This window comes from Nematolebias whitei, chromosome 7, assembly GCF_014905685.2.
Source record: "Nematolebias whitei isolate Nwh7 chromosome 7, NemWhi1, whole genome shotgun sequence".
Classification (NCBI taxonomy): Eukaryota; Metazoa; Chordata; class Actinopteri; order Cyprinodontiformes; family Rivulidae; genus Nematolebias; species Nematolebias whitei.
In genome coordinates, this window is record NC_056504.1 from 25,661,860 (window position 1) to 25,682,354 (window position 20,495).

Below are 20,495 nucleotides of genomic sequence, written 5' to 3' on the forward strand. Positions count from 1 at the left end.
AGTGAAATGTAGGAGGAGATGTATGAAGGCAACAGACCAAGAAGTGATTTAAAGATGAAAATGTACCAGTGAGAGAGTCTGCGTGAAGTTAATGATGACATTAACCAGTGAGTACAGGGTGCAGTGAGTAAAGCCCCCCAGTATACTCCCGCGTATGTCCGTTCACACGTACGTACGCGTGTACTGTACGCAGAGGGTTCAGACTTCGTACTTGAGCGTACACCCTGAGCAGCTGCAGAGAAGCTTCACAGACAAGGGGCATTTACAGTACCTTTGGGACAAATTGAGGTCACCGATTGGTCATTTGCTGACACGCCTACTGGATTGATTGACAGGTCGGAAAAAAGGGGAAAAAAAACGAGCGCTGGCAGCCTCAGCCGCAGTGGTGTTCTGTGTTTATATGTTGTTAATAAAAGATCTTAAAAAAAAAAAAAGACAGGGAGCGCTGGCTCTGCACAGCCCACACATCAGACCATCACACCAGGAATTCTCCAGACCCTCTCGCAGCCATGCTGGACCTGAGTTTAATTCGCTCGTGACAAATTCCTTCATTTCTCACCATTTCAGTCATGGCATCAATGGAGGAGGAAGAGATCAGTTGTTGTTGGAGAGTTTTGGACTATTGATCATTTGAAACAGTTTTTCTTATCAGTATACTTGTTTCAACAAAGTTTCTGTGTGTGGAAGAGCACTTTGGACATGTATGCTGGACACACTGAGAGCAGTGCGGTCTGAACGTCCCCAGAGAACACTCTGACCTGAGCTTGCAGCTTCTGTCTTCTATTACTGCCGCATCTGCATTATTTGTTTTTATCTGTTAACCACTCCTACATGCTCCAATAAAAATGGACGCACACAGAAGCAATTTTAGACTTCGTTCTGACCTTGGTTGGACGTTGTCTCTCTTTGCAAAGAAATTCCGTCTATTATAACTCATCTCTGTTCTGGTTATTATTTTTTAATAGGTGCTGGTTTTTAAACAAGAAAAACCCCTACATTAAATGGTGCCGTGACCCGGATATTTCCTCATGCCTGTTGCCAGTGACGTCTGAGATGGGCATGCTGCAGATCCGTGCACGGTAATAAAAGTAAAGCCCTGAGAGACCGTTTCTCATCAGGCCAGCACTTATAGGTCCTCCTCGGATCACCGACTAACAGAGTGACAGAGAATCCGACCGGACACCTCACCAGACTACAGACCGTGAGTATAACAAATTAGCACAATTGCTGGATGAGAATTATACGTGAGAAAATACGGTACAGAACTAGTTCTTTTTGTTGAAGCCAAGATCTGAAATGTTAAAGAAGTGAGATTTTTTAACGATAAGGTTAAGGACTAAATAAAGTCCAAAGACGCTCAGCTCAAAGCTGGCGCGGGAAACTGGGATGGGCAGTTGTTTACAGTCAAAAGTTGATTTGAATATTGTTAATAATCCACCACCGCGCCGGCCTGATGGCCGCGGTGCGTTAAAACACAGACTGTTCGGTGGCAGTAATTCCGTCAAGGCGCTGGACTCACCCAGAGACATCCAAGTCTCTGTGATGCACAGAAAGTCCAAATCGTGCTCTTGAAAGTAATCCCTGAGGATAAAAGTTTTGTTGGTAACAGATCTTGCGTTGACCAAACACATCTGGATACTGTCCAAAGTGGAGCCAGCAGCGGTGGAGTTAGCGCATGCTAATGGCCGCAGGTTTTCAATAACAGCCCCTCCAGGTCGGTCCGAGCTGCGCAACGGCTGACAACCCCGGCTGGTTACCTGGTCCGGGCACGCGGGAAGCTGGAGACCATGACCGCCAGCTGAAGAGGAAGATGCAGCGCGCAGAGCTTTCAGCTTCACCAGCTGACCAGCATGTTTTCCCCGGCGTCTGAAGTGAGATCTCCGGGCAGGCAGGTGAGGAGCGCAGCGAAGGTAAGCTGGCATGTCCGCCAGCAGGGGGGGAGGAGGGGGGGTCCAGAGGTACGCTGATAATGGTCCAAATAAGCGACTTCAGTGCCAGAAAAACAAAGATTCAAAAGTTGTTGTCTGTCATACACCAGCAGAGAGTTGATGTCACAGATGTGAAATGCAAAAAACTAAAATAATCCGAACACCATCTGGTGGATTCCAAGCCATGTACACGGGCGCCATCTTACCGGAAGTCGAAAATGAGGCTCACAGGGCTGAACATTATCGTTGGTTACGTACTGTAACCCCAGATTCTACGAGTATAGGCGTAGCCCTTTAAAGCTGTCACTAGTGGGTTTATCCCATCATGCAAAGCATCACACTGAAAAAATTTAGTCCACGCCCACCTGTTGTGTGGGCCCCACCTGGGCCCCACCTGGTCCGTACAAATTACGTTAAGAGCGGGTAATCGGCTCCCAAATAGCTTTTTCTTCAGCCATTTAGGAGCCAATGAGGCCCGACGCTTAAAGGGCTATGCCTATACTCATAGAATATGGGGTTACAGTACGTAACCAACGTTCTATTTCGTATAGGCTTCGCCCTTTAAGGCTGTCGCTGGTGGGTTAAGGGCGAAGCATGATGTAGTCTCCGCCTCACTGGGTCCATTCGAACCCCATAAGAAGCGTCCGCTTGCCCAAAAAACATCTTGTCACTCAGCTTTCCATGTGCGTAAATACGCGTTGCGTAATTACGCGCACCATGCACTGACGCGCACTGCGTAGTTTACGCGTTCCGAGTGAATGAATGCCCCAGAAAGGTTTTCAACAGGAAAGAGGAGAAGCTAAAAAAGGCCGTGAACAGAGCAGATCCACGGCTCTTCAATATGAACAGATAAATAGTAAGTGAACTGATTATTAATCAAATAAACTGATTGATGACAGAAGTCATGAACTGATTCGTGACCATGGAACAAGAACAACAATCATAAACTGTGACTGATAACAACATCTCACACTGTAAATGCATGCAGTCAGATGTGAGTTTAAACGAGATTCCATGAAACAACAATATTCATTTATTCTGATGCATGCTCAATAATCCAGGTAGAAAAATCTAAAAAAGTTAAATCTGGTCCTCTGGACATTCAAAAAAACAAAACAAAGCAAATCAACAAAAAAATGTAGAAATGTTTCGTCTCTCATCCGAGAGACTTCCTCAGTCTGAGGAGCTGTATTCAGCTCAGTCTCTTAAATAGCACCGTCTCAGAGTGGATCAACCAGTTTTGCTGCTGACAACCAAAACCAGCTGATCACATGCTAAAGAAGGACCATCAGCCTAACAATGGATCATTAGCACACTGATGGCTGTTTACTATTCACAGGGGGTTGAGTGATACTAGCAATCACAGCATTGTAAGAGGGGGACAGTTGAACCTGGAGGCCTCCACCCCTGTTTAACGATGGACGATTTCTTTTCACAAAGATGGCCTCCTTTACTCCTCTCTCAAACCATTGTTCCTCTCTGTCCAGGATGTGAACATCTTCATCCCTGAAAGAGTGACCGCTGGCCTGGAGATGAGTGTAGACCGCACAGTCCTGGCCTGATGATGTTGATCTTCTGTGCTGGGCCATCCTTTTGGCCAGTGGCTGTTTTGTTTCCCCGATGTAAGACTGATCACAGCCCTCTTGACACTGAACAGCATACACAACATTGCTCTGTTTGTGCCGGGGGACTGGATCTTTGGGATGAACCAGTCTTAGCCGTAATGTATTTTGGGGTTTAAAAGCCACTGGGACGTTATGTTTAGAAAACAAACGTCTCAGTTTATCTGATACTCCCTCAACATATGGAATGACCACTGGTCTGGGTCTGGGTTCCTCCTTTTCACCTGTTGGCTGACTGGAGTCCTGTTTGGGTTTCTTCTCTGCTTTCAGGAAGCCCCAGTTAGGATATCCACATTGCTCTAGAGCCTGTCTTGTGTGGGATTTCTCCTTCTGCCTGGCTCCTGAGCTAGTGGGGACGCTGTCTGCTCTGTGATACAGAGTCCTGATGATGCCTAATTTGTGCTCCAAAGGGTGATGGGAGTCAAACTGCAAATACTGGTCTGTGTGGGTGGGTTTGCGGTACACCTCAGATTTCAAATGTCCTCTATCAGAGACTGAGACCTCACAGTCCAAGAAAGCCAACCTGCCATTTTTTACATCTTCTCGTGTGAACTTGATGTATTTATCCACAGAGTTGATGTGGTCAGTAAAATGTTGGACTTCCTGAGATTTAATTTTAACCCAGGTGTCGTCAACATACCTGAACCAATGACTTGGTGGTGTCCCTGAAAAGGACGTCAAGGCTCTCTTTTCTACCTCCTCCATGTACAGGTTGGCAACAATAGGAGAAACTGGAGACCCCATAGCACACCAATGTTTCTTCCTATAATATTGCTCCCCATATGTGAAGTAGGTTGACTGCAGGCACAGTTTCAAGAGTTGACACAGTTGTTCTGTGGAAAGCGTGGTCCTGCTGCTCAGAGTGGTGTCTGATTTTAATTTTAAACTGACCACCTCTACTGCATCATCAACAGGAATGCACGTAAAGAGTGATGTGACATCAAAAGAGACCATTGTTTCATCAGTCTCCATGATGACATCCCTCACCTTGTCCACAAAGTCCATGGTGTTCTGTATGTGGTGTTCTGAGCTGCCAACTAAAGGGATGAGTACAGACGCCAGATATCTGGAAACATTGTAAGTGACAGAGTTAATCATACTAACAACTGGTCTTAAAGGTACACCTTGTTTGTGGATTTTAGGTAAACCATACAGACTAGGTGTGGCCTCCCCTGGGTACAGTCTGTGGTACAGAAAACGGTCAATAGCCTTGTCCTGCTCCAAAATTTTCAGGCAATCTATTAACTTTTTCTTGTAACCACTTCCTGGATCTCTTTTCAGAGGTTCATAAGTGTTTAAGTCACTAAGGAGTGTCATAACTTTCTCATGATAGTCTTTCTGGTTCAAAATCACTGTGCACCTTCCTTTGTCTGCTGGGAGAATGATGATGTTTTTGTCCTTGCTAAGAGTGGTGAGTGCATCCCTCTCCTCTCTACTGATGTTGGAAGGTGGTGGTTTGGCATTGCTGAGGCAGGCTGAAACTTTGATTCTGAGCTGTTCTGCTTCAGCCTCTTTAATTTTGTTGTTGCGGCTGGCTGACTCAGTAGCTGTGATCATCTCCACCAGAGGAATTCTACTTGGTGCAACCGCAAAGTTCAGTCCCCTGGCAAGAATCTCTGTCTCTGGTTGGGTGAGCTGTCTGTCAGATAAATTCTTCACCCACTTTTCTGTCTCCCTGGCATGTAATTGACTACTGGAGTGTTGTCCTACACTGAATGTGTTGTTATTGGAATAGTGATGGTGTTGATGAGCTATTAGTACGTTAAACTTGCTTTGTTGTCAATATTCATTTTTTTCAGGCACGAAAGACAGAATGTGTCATGGAACAGGCCGACACATCAAGTAAATAGAAGCGAATAAATGAACAGGGTGTTGACCATGCGGCCGCAGAGCAAATATCCTGCATTGTTATACCATTATGCAAAGCAGGTGAAGATACGATACCTCTGGTCGAATGCGCCCTGAGGTTGTCAGGAGGCTCTAAATCTGATGTTCTGTAGGCTTCATAAATGCCCTCACACAGCCAGTGTGACAGGCGCTCGATGGATAACGGGCGACCTGCAGATGTGTCTCTATAGTGCACAAACAAATGTTGAGTCTGACGCAGTGCCACCGTGCGTGCTACGTAACACATCAATGCACACACAGGGCAGAGAAGATGGAAATATGTTTCTTCTTCTGATTTATGGGGAGGAGTGAAAAAAACCCTTCAACGATATCACTCTTGATTTAAATGTGCTTGTGATGTTTTTAGGCATAAACGCTGTGATAAGCCTCAGATCAGCTGAACTGTCACCAGCCAGAATTCTGAGACATGACAGAGCGACAAAGAGGGCAGATAAATCACTCACCCTCTTAGCGGATGTTAAAGCCAACAGCAGGGCTATTTTAAGAGACAGGAATTTAATTGGAACGTGATCTAGTGGTTCGAGTGGAGGTTTGATCAGGGCTCTCAGAACCAGCGTTAAAAACTCACTGTGGAGAAAGTGTGCGTGATACAGGCCTGCGCCTCTGTACACCTTTTTAAAAAATAAAAAAAAACGCTTCATCAGCAGATGATTAAAGATCGTTCTGTCCCTGAAACCTTCGTTACAAGAAGAGATGGCTACAGCGTATGTTTTAATCGTGCTGAACGCCAGATTTCTGTCCCTCAGCTGCTGCAGAAAGGACAGCACGCCACCTAGTGGACATGAGATGGCCTCTATACCTTTCTCCATACACCAGCGATGAAAGAGCTGTCCACTTTGATGTGTACAGAGCTGTGGTGGAGGCAGCACATGAAACCTGGATCGTGCACACCACATCTTGAGAGAGACCCATCCTCTCTAAAACGGATCCGCTCAGCGGCCAGACCAAAAGGTGCTGGCCTATTTCTGGGTAACTCCTGATCATTCCTCCTGCCTGGAGGAGAGCATCCTCCCTCCATGGCAGTTTCCACGGGCGCCCCGATAACAGGCGTCGTAGAATTGGGAACCATGGGGCGTTCACGCGCTCAGGAGCCACCAGGAGGTCTTTCAGTCCCTCCTCCCTAACTCGGTTCAGAAACCGTGATATCAGAGAGAGTGGGGAAATGCGTAAAGAAGCATTTTGGGCCACGGGCTGTGAACAAACGAGTCCACCCCTAGCGGTGGTTCGTCCCACGGGCTCATTGAGAACCATAGTTGACACTGAGCGTTCTCTCGTGTGTCAAACAAGTCCACGGCCGCTCTGCCAAAATTCTGCCACGTCTGAGCCATCAGCTCTGGATGGAGGGTCCAGTCACCATTATGCGGACCGGCCCTGGACATCACATCCGCCTTTCTGTTCAGAACACCAGGGATGTACATTGCTCTTATGGAGAGCAGATTTTGGTGTACCCAACACAGCAGCCGTCTTGCAATGTGCACCATTTGGGCTGAGCACACACCCCACTGCCGGTTTATGTATGCTGCAGTCACCTTGTTGTCTGTGTGAATCAACACATGTTGATTCCGCAACACAGGATCAAAATGTTGAATCACATTCAAAACCGTGCGACACTCCAAAACATTTATATGAGCTGCTGTGTGGGGTGGCCACAGCGCCCCCACAGCTCGAGACATGCATGTGCCTCCCCAGCCTGACAGGGACGCGTCTGTGAAGACTGACACGTGTGACATAGGTCTGCTAACGGGGACTCCCTCAGACAGAACAAGAGGGTTTCCCAGTGTCTCAGGTCGATTCTCACGGAGGGGGCACAGCGATCAACCGTTTCTTCTGTCTCACCGGGTCCACACGCAAACGAGCAAATCACCTCTGGAGGCGTTGCGCCGTGTGAGCAGACGACATCGTTCCTAACAACTTCATGACAGAAACAGCTGTTATCACTCTGCCGGCTTCACATGGAAGGGCTGTCCTTTAGAGCTTCGGTTCCCGTCTGAGATAAATGAGCCCTTGTAGTGACTGCGTTTAGGTTCACTTCCAGATAACCAATCGTCTGGGCTGGGTGAACTGAGCTCTTCCCCCCATTATGGAGAAGCCCAGATTTTGCAGGTGTGACGTCAGCGCCTGAGTTGCACTGCTGCCACCTGTCTGGAAAATGGGTTAGCAGCAACAGAGTGTCCAGATAAAACAGAATTCTCATCCCTGCTCTGTGTAGCGGCTGCAGAGCCGACTCGACGCATTTTGAATTGAATGTTGTCTCACAGTTAAAAATTGACAAATCTAAGATGGGTCTCAACCCTCCGGTCCGTTTTGGGACCAGGAAGTGATGAGAGTAGAACCCTGTGTTTTCCTCTCCTTCTGGAACCTTGGAAATTACATTTTTTATCAGAATTTCCTGAACTTCTGCGTGGAGGAACGAGATCTGTTTTGGAGATGACATAACCATCTCTAAGTTCCTCCAAACGTGGGGTTTGAGCTGTAAACTGCAGCATTTATCCCCTGTTGATAAGACGGTTCATCCATCTGTATAGAGCGCATGCTCGCTGCCACTCCGCATGACGTTCGGGAAGCGGGCATGCGTTTATGCTGCGTCACATTTTTTACGGCCGCCAATCACCGCCGTCATGTGTGCCGCGTTCAGGCTGCGGGCTCACATCCATGCTGATGTGAGCTGGCGTGTGCTGAGGGGAGGTGTGCGCGCCCCTGAGCATGCAGAGCCGTGTAAGTGAGGGTTGCCGCTGCCGCGGGGGCGTGGCGCTTCGGTGCCACACTCAGGCTGCGGGCTCACATCCGTACTGATGTGAGCTGGTGTGTGCTGAGGGGAGGCGTGTGCGTCCCTGAGCATGCGGAGCTGTGTAGGTGAGGGCTGCTGTGGAGGCGTGGCGCTTCTGTGCCGCACTCAGGCTGCGGGCTCACATCTGTGCTGATGTAGCTGTGTCTGCTGTCTCAGCCACGGCACTCTCTCCAGCAGGCGGGGGTGGGGGGAGGAGGGGTGCGGCTTGATCAGATGGCACACAATCTCCGACACCTCCTCCGGCTTCTTTGATTTCTCGAGCATGTACTTGAAATTGCTCCGAACAGCACGTCCGTCATGATGGGGCCTTCCAGCGAGTCCATCTGCAGCTTCTCCAACAGGGAGGGGGAGTGACGAAGCCAGGTGGACCTCTGAACCATTGTCATCGAGGCTGCGATGCAAGACAGGCAGACAGCAGATGAGGCGCACAGGTTGAGGGTGACATTAGACGCCTTGCAGAGGGAGCTCTTAGTCTCCTGAGGCAGGTCTGTCCCTCCGGCCTCTGAGATGCTGTACGTCAGCGGCGCAACGTTATTGTTCGCTGCGGCCGCCTGGAACGCATACTGATGAGCTCAGTTGGAGAGCGACGTCACCGTCTGGTCATGCTTCCCCGGAGGCGCAGGACCCTGGTCCAACCTGGACATCTTGCTCCGAGAGCCTCCACCAAGCTTGGCTCCAGGGGGGCACCAAGATAAATTCCGCTCAGTAAAACCCCTCCACTCTGGTGATGGGCGCAAATGTGGAAACCGGTGCTCTCAGTCTACCAGGTCCGACTGCAGCCTCGTTCCAGTAGGACGTCACTGCTGGGAAACGAGGCCAGATGGGATCAGGACGGTGAGCCGGGGTGGAGCCAAACCTTCCCGCTAGATCATCTGATCTGGGCGGGGGTCGGAGAGGGATGGAAAAAAGTCCCTTCAAGTCAGCTGCCTCCTGGATTATGCCGGGCAGCTCCGAGAGGAGGGCACCGACAGCTGGGAGCCGTGTGGTCACTGATGCGAAAAGGCCGGGGGGGAGGGGGGGAGCATCCGCTCAGCCCCCCTCGTTCTGACACTACGCTCTCCAGGAGGGAGTGAGCAGCGGGGGCTGATGCTGACGTCGCCTGTCCCGGAGGAACCATCCGATTCGCTCCGAGAGTCGGCGTTAAAAGAAAAAAGGGGTCGATGGCGTCGTCCAGAGAGTAGCAACCCGCCACTGAAAAAATATTCCTCGGTGCTTACCTTGGAACAAGGCTGCTCGTCTGCTTCTCCTCGGGGAGGAAGAACTCACCGGGATGGCAGGAGGTTGGCGTGGCGGGGACCCAGGCAGCCTTAACAAAGGTTGTGCCGGCCAAGCTGTAGAACTTTCCTTCTTCGTTCTTCTGACAGTGCTATCAGCTTGCTGAAGAAAAAATGGGAGCCGATTACCCGCTCTTAACGTAATTTATACGGACCGGGTGGGGCCCACACAACAGGTGGGCATGGACTAAATATTTTCAGTGCGATGCTTTGTATGACGAGATAAACGCACTAGCGACAGCCTTAAAGGGCGAAGCCTATACGAAATAGAACTGTACTTTGACATGCTGCTCTTAAATAGGTCACGTTGAGAAAACAAACTGTATGTTGAATCCAACAATGTTCAGTCAGGTCATCTGGATGGTTTATTTTTTGTTGAGACATTTGGTCCTTCATCCAAAGGTCTTCTTCAATCTGAGGAGCCACCAAACAAACTGAGTCCCACAAACAGCATACTCCCATAGTAAAAAAAAAAAAAAGTTTACTGGTGATAAGATGGCCTCATGAACTTAGGTGTTTTGAACCACTTTTTGCATGGCTGCCTCAGAGGAGTTGACAGGGGAGAGGGTAGGTCCAGGAGGCCATCTTATCACCAGCAAACTATTTTTTTTTCCCCACTATGGGAGTGTGCTGTTTGTGGGACTCAGTTTGTTGGGGGCTCCTCAAATTGAAAAAATCCTTTGGATGAAGGACGAAATGTCTCAGCAAAAAAGGAAATCGTCCATGACCTGAATGAACAATGTTAGATTTTTACCTGGATTACTGAGCAGAACTTTGGTGTATGTTGAATGTTAAAAATTGTGAGAATATTTTTCTATAATCATTTTTTTCTTGGCTTTTAATTTTTTTTTCTTCCAGGTTGCTGTTGTAACACTGTCAGCCTTTTCGATGTATGTGACCTTTCTGTTGTCCACTTTTAGCACTGAACTTTTCTGCAGACTCACCAATGCTGCTAAAATCCCACTTTGTAAAATAAATCCACCTGATTTAGTTTTGCTTTTGGGAGGCCAGAGTAAAATAAGAAATCCTGAACCATCTGCAGGTGTTGGGGACAATAAAACATATTTCATGGTGCAAAATGTAGTTGTAAAAATCATTAAAAAAAACAGGCAAGTGTGGCTGTTTTTGTGCTTTGTCACATTTTCTTTTATTTTTCTCTCTTTCTAAATAGTTTTTTGTCTTTTCATAATTAAGCTACCAACCAATTCAAACTGGCCCCACAACACGAAATGGCATCTTAGTGATATTCACAGATAATGAGGTAAAATTTTGACCTTTGTTGGATTTTACTGAACTGCATCACAGATCAAATAAACCCCATCCTTTCTAGTCAGCATGGAGACAAATGTCCTCATTGCCTAGTAAACAAAAAAGGGTTTTTATCGGTCTGTCAAATAAAACACATAACTCTCACAGATCTGAATCATTTGGAGAGGTAAAATTAATAAATCATGGCAGGTAACCTGACAGGATCAAAAGTTCTTGCACATACTGTGAGAAAAACAACTGTCTACCTGGCCTGGGATGGAAACTGCTGCCATATTTATTTCAATTATGCAGTTCATTATTAAAGAAGGCAAACAGAACATACATTTTGGCAAGATAGTATAAATTGTATTGTTCTCTTAAAAATGATTTGTTTCCTGGATTGTTTGTCTTTTCATGTACTACAGGTCTCTCTTGAAAATGAGTCCTCAGTGAGACTAACCTGCATAAATAAAGGTTGAATGAAAAAAAAAAACTGCTAGCAGAGCATTGTGCATAATGTTATTTTCCAGGTTTGACTTAAACAACTATAACTCGTTTAATTTTTCAACATAAGATGGTCTTAGTTTTAATCTCTGGCATGAGAAATGGTGGATGATGTGCAATGCATATCACCATTTAAAGATATTCAGTGTTTTTACTCTCCACAACTGATTAACCCCGAGTAATTCCCATGTTGAAACTTCCGTGGAAGTGTAAGGCTGTTTTAGTCTTTTCTGGAAATAAAAGTTTTTTTTTCTTTTTTGCAGTATTTTACACTATTTCTTTTCTATTTAAATCTGACGGCCACATTTTTTGTGTCTGTTGGAGGCCCATTTTGCACTCAGAGGGGAGAAACTAAGTAGTAAGATTTTAACACAAGTGCCACAATCTCTGCTGCTACTTTTATTGTTATTTCCAACAATTTTACATTGCATTTCACTGATGAATAAAATTTGTTTTTCTTCCTATGTCTGACAGAGAAAAGCAGAAATTTAAAATGTGACACACGTGTGAATGAGCTTTATTTCAAGGACTGTAAAATGTGAACATTACCGTATATTTCGCCCTATATGTCGTGTTTTTTTTTTTAACATAATTTACACACCCTGTGACTTATATGCAGAAGCGACATATTTTTTGATTTTTTTTCCCATATTTATAAACCAATTTTTGGCTGAGATATGACTGTTTTCGTTCATCTAGACGGAAAATATTGAACACTAACATTTTCAGCTGCTAGATGGCACTCGAGTAGTATGGCATGCCGTTATATCATGTAATAGGTAAAAGTGGCTATTAATGACACAATCGGCTTGCCACCTTCGTTCTGCTCGCTTAGAGCAACCATCAAATCAGCTTTATTTTGCTACACCACCCTGGCAAAATGTAGCTAATTAGACAATTAAAATGCATTTACTAAGTAAAAGTTCAACTGAGACACACCTTTGCTATGATGTCGAGCAAACAAATAATTGTTTTAGGTGCTTATCTTGTTTAATTTTGAAGAAATTCACAGCGTTCTTCGTTCTTTTTTTCCTCCCTGTCTGTGCATTCCCGGAGCACCGAGGCAGCGAATACTTTGAAATGCAGCTGATTTGACCGTTAAAGTCCTTTTATTATTATTTATCAAAAATTCTAGAGAAAATAGTTGCAGGTCAGTTGCGTGAACATCTACAAAGAAATAATCTGTTTGAAGAGTTTCAGTCAAGGTTTAGAGCTTATCACAGTACAGAAACAGCACTAGTAAAAGTAACTAATGATATTCTCATGGCCTCAGCCAATGGACTTGTGTCTATACTGGTCCTGTTAGATCTCAGTGCTGCATTTGATACGGTTGATCACAATATTTTACTACAGAGGCTTGAATATGATATTGGGATTACAGGAACAGCTCTAAAGTGGTTTAAATCATATCGATCTGATAGATTCCAGTTTGTAAATGTAAATAATGAATCTTCTTCATAAACCAAAGTTAGTCATGGAGTTCCTCAGGGCTCAGTGCTTGGGTCAATACTATTTACTTTATATATGCTTCCATTAGGTAAAGTTATTAAACAGCATGGGATAAATTTTCATTGTTATGCTGATGACACACAATTATATTTGTCCATTAAACCCAATGAATACAATCAGCTACTTAGACTACAAGCATGTCATAAAGACATAAAAACCTGGATGACCCTTAATTTTCTCTTGTTGAACACAGACAAGACTGAGGTTTTGGTTTTTGGACCTGAGCACCTTAGGAATGAAATGTTCAGTCTTTCTCCCTCCTTAGATGGCATTAATCTGTCCTCCAGCTCTAATGTTAAAAATCTTGGTGTTATTTTTGATCTGGACATGTCTTTTATCCCCCACATTAAAAACGTTACTAGAACTGCCTTCTTCCATCTGCGTAATATTGCTAAAATTAGAAACATCTTATCTAAAAATGATGCAGAAAAACTGGTCCATGCATTTGTCACGTCTAGACTGGACTATTGCAATGGTTTATTATCTGGATGTCCAAATACTTCCTTAAAAAGTGTTCAGTTGATCGAAAATGCTGCTGCCAGAATCTTAACTGGAGTTAGTAGGAAATATCATATCTCTCCAGTTTTAGTTTCTCTCCATTGGCTCCCTGTCAAATCTATAATAGAATTCAAAATCTTACTTCTAACCTACAAAGCTCTCAACAACCTGGCTCCATCTTATATTACAGATCTTATTGTTCCATATTTTCCTAACAGAGCACTTCGCTCTCAGACTGCACTTGTGGTTCCTAGAATTTACAAAAACAGAATGGGAGGCAAATCTTTCAGTTATCAGGCTCCTCTCTTGTGGAACCAACATCCAATCTCTGTTTGTGAGGCTGACACATTATCCAGTTTTAAAACTAGGCTTAAGACTTTCCTTTTTGCTAAATCCTATAGTTATGGTTGGCTTGGGTTCCCTGAGCTGTCCCTTAGTTATGCTGCTATAGGTTTAAACTGCTGGAGGACAAACTGACCACAATTTTCACTCTGCTACTGTCTTTACTTACTCTGCTCAACCTGTTTTGTATTTGTAATTGTTTTTTCTATCCTTAACATGTGTTTTTTTGTCTTTCAGATACACCTGGACCTATACCTGGACCTACCATTCTGTGTTCGTCTGTCTGTCCTTCCTGTCCTCTCAACCAGCCGGTCAAAGCAGATGGCCGCTTGTCCTGAGCCTGGTTCTGCTGGAGGTTTCTTCCTTTTAAAAAGGAGTTTTTCCTTTCCACTGTTGCCACTGTGTTTGGTCAGGATGGGAGACTGCAACGAAGCCAAGATTCAACTTGTCTGCTGGATTCCTTAGATAGAGAACTTTACTAATTGGCTTTTATGTATGTGAATGTTACTGTAAAGTGCCCTGAGACAACTTTGTTGTGATTTGGCACTATATAAATAAACTGAATTGAATTGAATTAAGCTAAAGTTAGACAGAGACACACCTTTACTATAAAGTCGAGCAAACAAATAAATTTTTTTAATGTGTTTATCTTGTTAAATTTCGAGGAAATGCACAAAGAGTCCCTCTCTGCACGTTCATGTTTCCGTGTATCGGCTTTTGAAATTTAGCTGATTTGACCATCAAAGTGCATTTATTAAGGAAACGTTAAACTGAGACACACCTTTACTATAATTTCAAGCAAACAAATAATTGTTTTTGAGTGTTAAACTTGTTAAAGTCCTCCTGTGCACACTCCCACGGCTGCCATTTGGCAGCCAATCGATTTTTGGCACAACACCGGCCCACATTTCCGGGTTGTCAGCAGTGACACATAATAAATGCAATGTATACAGCGAAGCGATGTATTCATGGATTTTTCCACTTTATCAGGCATATTTGGACTGATGCGACTTGTAGGGCGATGTGACGTTTATGGCAGAAAATACAGTAATGCACAGAGACACGTATATACACCCACATATACAGCTACTTGTTTCAGAGCTTCCTACCATCATAGGTCCCACTCTCCAGCAGAAGTCCACTCTCTTCCAGGATCCTGAAGTCACCAACGCTGATGAAGTTGTAATCCACACCAGGCACTTCACCATCTCGAGGACGCCGTGTGGTGCCTAGAAAAACACAAAAACATATAAAGTTAACATCAATGATTCCAAAATGCTTCAGACAAGAAACCGATTTAAATAAGACATTTAAATGTTGCAGTTACATTTAAATATTAATTTGTGATTTTTTTTTAATGTTGCTTATTTTCATTGGGTCAAGTTCAAGTTCCTTTATTGTCATTCACATCACATGTGGTATATGAGGTGGAACAAAGTTGTGTACACAGGGTCCCACTTGTATCCAAAAATGGCAAAATTATAAAGTATAGAAGGGACAGTATACAAGGATCTAAGATATACAGTAAGATATACGCTAAACAATCACTAAACAATACACTAAAAGATCTAAGACACGTGCTAAACACTAATAATGTAAAATAATATTGTATATTAAACAGCAGCCTGAACATGAGTCTGTAGTGAGCAGATGGGTATGAATGAATACAGCAGCATGGACATTCAGCAGCAGACAGTCAGCAGGTTCCATATAAAATAAAAATTCTGGCATTTATTGTGGAAATGCAAACCACCCACTGCCTTTTATATGAATGTTTGAGTTCAAGATGGCCAACACAGCAATCTGCCACAGCCATTTCTGAGAGATGAGGTTGTGCTTGGAGTGTGAGTTGAAGATGACTCTCAGCTACCAACACAAACTTTACCTCATTATCTGTAAATTTAAATTAGTTACATGAAAGTTTTGAATTTGCTAAGTTTGATGAGCTGTGGCAGCCATCTTGATTTCGGTTGACTCGCAAAGTTAATCACTTTAAGAGCTACATCTATCGATTATATTCTGAAAGTTTCATTAAAATCTACTCAATGGTTGATGAGATATTTTGCTTACAGTGCTGTGCCAAAAACACATGTACAGAGGTGTGAGGAAAAACATTTTTCACCTTTGGTGGCGAGTGATAAAATAAATCAGCTAAGACTCAGACACCTTTAGTGTTTATACATCATGGCGAAACAAGCATTTTTTTTGTTTACCTGTCTGTCACTGCAGTGACATGGTGTGGAAAGACTCATTTTGTGAAGGAAGTGGATCAACATGTAAATACTAAGTTTGATTTCATGCTTGACATCTTTTTTTGTAAACCTTAGAAATTTCACAATCTGGATTCCCAAGAAAAGACACGTATCTTGTAAGAAAAACATTTTTTCAGGGGAGGGGCGATTACATTATTTTGGACAGAAATCCTAAAAGACCTTGGTGCCATCTTGTTAAAAATAAATAGCTGATGAAAGCTCGCGCTGCACCAAGAGACCCAATTCATTTAATCTTGTGTGAGTAACTGCAGCTTGTGCTAACAAGTTATCACTGGGAGCCTCGTGATGTGTGTAGCAGCAGCTAAAATCAGAATACAGCCGAGTTAATTATAGATATGAATTATGATGGAAGTAATGAGTTGTGTAACCTCCTGGTGTGATTTAGGTTTACTCAGAACCACAGAGTGGAACCTGAATGCAATTGACATGAGAGCGTTCTGGGAGAAGCTTTTGCTTCTGTGGTGATGTTACAGTCTACCTCAGCATTGATGGGGGAGGGAGTTTTGCAGCAGAATTGGTCTCTGTATCGTAGAAACGAAAATAAATCATTATATTAGCATTAAGATTACGATAACCTGAAGTTAAAATGGTCAAACTCCATTTACTGTTTTTGGGGGGAGGGGGGTGGGGGAGGAAGGTAGTTAGGGAAATCCTACAGAGATCAAGTTGTGTTTATTTGTCATATGCAAGGTTAACACAGGGTTAACAGTACAATGATTGCTCAGGATGTGAAGAACTAATTTGACTCGCTAAAAAAAATTCAAAGAACAAACAAACAAGAAATACTAAAGCATGCAATAAGGGTACAAAAATAAAGTACCGAAAAGTGAAAAAGTAATTATAATATTTACAACGTTCAACAGAGAGATAGTAAACAACAACATGGTGGAATATAGCAGTGCAAGCATTTAAATGAATAAGTAAGACATAAATACAAGCTAAAATACACACACACACACACATATACATATATATATATATAGCACATAAGTGGTGTGCACCAAACAATTCACTTACCCAAACCAAATGTCTTGAAACTATAACTACATGTCTGACTATATATAAAAACCACAAAATAATCCTGATAATGTCAAACATAAACTCGGTGGGGATAAGATTTCTTATCTAAGCAATAAGGGCAGCGCTTCTTAGAAGCTGCAGCCCCCTGTACACTTCTGTCCATCTTTAGGACGGCTGTACGAAATGTAATTTCGTTGTACTTCACTGTGCAATGACAATAAAGCCTATTCTTCTGTGTAGAACATCTGTAAAAACTTTCCAGATATAAATGGTAGATGGACTGTACTTTTATAGCAACTTTCTATCTTATCAAGACACTCAAAGCACTTTACATCACAATCTGTGTCCTCATTTACCCATTCATACAGCACTCTGCTAGATCTATACAAAGAATAATCAGTGTTTTATCACATTCATTCACTGATGGGACACATCAGAAGCAATGAGGGGTTCAGTGTCTTGCCCAGGGACACTTGGGCATGTGACTGCTGGTGGAATTGAACCCCAAACTCTCACACTGAAGGACGACTGCTCTACTCAGTCAGCCACAGCCGTCCAATAGCTCCAATATAGTTCAATTAATTTTTTTATTTATCTTTCTCTAACAAAAACATAAATGCTGAACTGCACTGGATATTCTCTTGTTCGTTACGACTGACACTTCTCTGGTGCACAAGAGACATTACTGTGTGAGCACCAGAATGTGTGTGTGCAAGAAAAACCCTCATGTATTTTGTCCTGATGCATGCTCAATAATCCAGGTAGATAAATCTAACGAGGTTGAGTCAGGTCCTCTGGACGCGTTCTTCTTTGTTCAAACGTTTGTACTTTATCATTTTATTATTTATGTATTTTATTCTTGTGCACACACAAGAAAGTATTGTGTGTGAGCAAGAAACAATTTTGTCACCTACTTCCTTTTAGTGACTCTGTTCGAAGAGATACAAAATGTTTAAAAATAAATCTAAATAAACTGCATCATCAGTGTTTTTTATCTAAATGAATCTCCAAATCTCCTTAAATTACAGGTTTTAACTCAGATGTGTGGGGGTCTTACAAATTACAGTCAGAAAGTAGATTTTGTGTTTTCAGTCTTTTTCATTTTTACATTAAAGTCAATTTGGCAGATTAAAAAACAAAAAAAAGATAAAGTGTTTTGCTAAAGGGTAACGTTATCATTTATTTGTTCAAGAGAGAGCAAGAAGTAAACATAACTCCAAGAGCCCTGCAGCAGGAAGATGATGCAAACTTTATACTTGAACTGATTATTAGTTTTGAAATTAATATAGTTTCACAATTTATGAGAATTTAACAGCAAAATACCGCTTCCTTGCAAAAAAAAAAAAAAAAAAAAGTTTTGTAATATATATATACTCTCGGTTATCAGTAATCTGTTTGATGATAGCATTCTTCTAAAATGACCTTAAATAGGTTTCAGGTCTTACTCTATTAAAACCTTGTGTAAACAAGCAGCTCCTCTGAAGTTGATTTTTTTGAAAGTTGTGGAGTCTGTGCCAATTAGCAGTGAAAAGACTGTAGATTCTGGTGGCTCCATGTCCAATTAACCAACTTCATGCTGCTGTTTTCTTTTGTTTTTCCTCCCTTACATGTTCTCCCTAATTGGACTGTGACAGCCCCTCTGCACCTGAGAAGTACAAACACACAAAGAAATCATCCTTGATGCCACAGTTTGTGTTACCAAAAGCAGTTATGTTGCATTGTGCATGAAAGTGCCAGCTTTTGCTTCTCATTAGCAACTTGTCTGCACATCGGCACTGACTTGGGTGGCTCTAAAATGTCCCTTGTAGCCCAATTACTTTTGCCACTTATGTACCTGCCAAAAAACTTGCCCAAGAAGTCATTCCCGAATACTGCATTGATATTTACTGTGAGCTTCTTGCTGTGGATCAGTTCCAGAAGGCATACTGATGCAGGTCACTGAGCTTCATTAGAGCAAACGCAGCTAATCTCATAAAGCAGCCTTCATAAAAATCTCATCATGCTTTCATTTATAACAGGAAGATTGACACTTTGGGTTTACCTTTAAGCAAACATACAGTATGCTGAATGAGTTTTCAAAGAGGAATTGGAATTAAAGGTGCAGCAAGCACACTGCAGTTAATTGCTAGACAAAAGAGGGAGTTTTTGCAGAGAATTAATCAAAGAAAGCATTTTCTGTGAACAAGCTACACACAGCAATGCTGTTTTTTTTTTTTTTTTAGGATTTGCATTACAAGAAGAGGAGAACACCGTTCCACTCTGTCCTGCTAAGAATCAAACAGCATCAAGAAATATCTTGTCAGAACAGCAGTTTTTTTGCAGGTGTGCTATTTTTGTCAAGCATAAAGGCTGTAAAAAGATGGGCAAAGCTGTCTGTTCAGTGCTGATGATGTGTCTGTGATGAAGAGCAAAGCATTTTATGTTGATTTCAGGTCAAATGAACACAAAACAGGCTTTTCCATGGGTAACAAAACAGACTGACGCATAATTAAAATAAATATGGTATGGTATAAAGTTTATTCATTTTAAAAATACAAAACAGTTTCATAACTACCTGTATATAAAAAAATACAAGAGATTTAAAATGAAAGGCAGCAGAAAGAAGAAAAAATCTTATTATATCTGCCCCTTTTTCAAACAATTAGTTCAATCATAATAATCTTCAAGTAACAGAACAAAATGAATAACTCTTTCTAATTTTTCTAATTCTATATATAGGAGTCACTTGAAAACTTGAGCTAATTCATTCTCAAGTCAATCATGCTCTCCTGTGCTTCAGCTCCGTATAAGCACTTCTATTTGAAGGAGTTTCTTATAAGTTGTGTAAATCTGTTAATGTTGTCCTTAAAACTAAAGAAAGACCGTTGGGTGAAAAGAAAAAAACTATGCAAAAAAATACTTCAAACTAGCTGAATACCTTTGCCTCGTTTAGCGTATACAGGTGCTTCTAAAAAAAATAGCATATTGTGATAAAGGTCATTGTTTTCCATAATATAATGGTAAAAATGAAACTTTCATATATTTCAGATTCATTGCACACCAACTGAAATATTTCAGGTCTTTAATTGTTTTAATACTGATGATTATGGCATACAGCTCATGAAAACCCAAAATGCCTGTCCCAAAAAATTAGCATATTTCATCCCACCAATGTGGGATTTGTGGGACAAGTGTTTTTAATACAAAAAATGCCAACCTTCAAATGATCATGTTCAGTTATGCACTCAATTCTTGGTCAGGAATCCTTTTGCATGAATGACTGCTTCAATGCGGCGTGGCATGGAGGCAATCAGCCTGTGGCACTGCTGAGGTGTTATGGAGGCCCAGGATGCTTCGATAGCGGCCTTAAGCTCATCCAGAGTGTTGGGTCTTGTGTTTCTCAACTTTCTCTTCACAATATCCCACAGGTTGTCTATGGGGTTCAGGTCAGGAGAGTTGGCAGGCCAATTGAGCACAGTAATACCATGGTCAGTAAACCATTTACCAGTGGTTTTGGCACTGTGAGCAGGTGCCAGGTCGTGCTGAAAAATGAAATCTTCATCTCCATAAAGCTTTTCAGCAGATGGAAGCATGAAGTGCTC

At 42.7% G+C, this 20,495-nt stretch overlaps 1 protein-coding gene across 1 annotated transcript in view; it reads right to left on the minus strand.

Moving 5' to 3' along the window:
• LOC119411766 (membrane-associated guanylate kinase, WW and PDZ domain-containing protein 3) overlaps window positions 1–20,495 on the minus strand; it is a gene marked incomplete in the record, with an annotated part of 451,370 nt that overhangs the window by 47,330 nt on the left and 383,545 nt on the right. Inside the window, 1 exon segment of the mRNA XM_037678691.1 lies at window positions 14,731–14,850. Within this exon segment, the coding sequence (XP_037534619.1) occupies window positions 14,731–14,850 (120 nt within the window).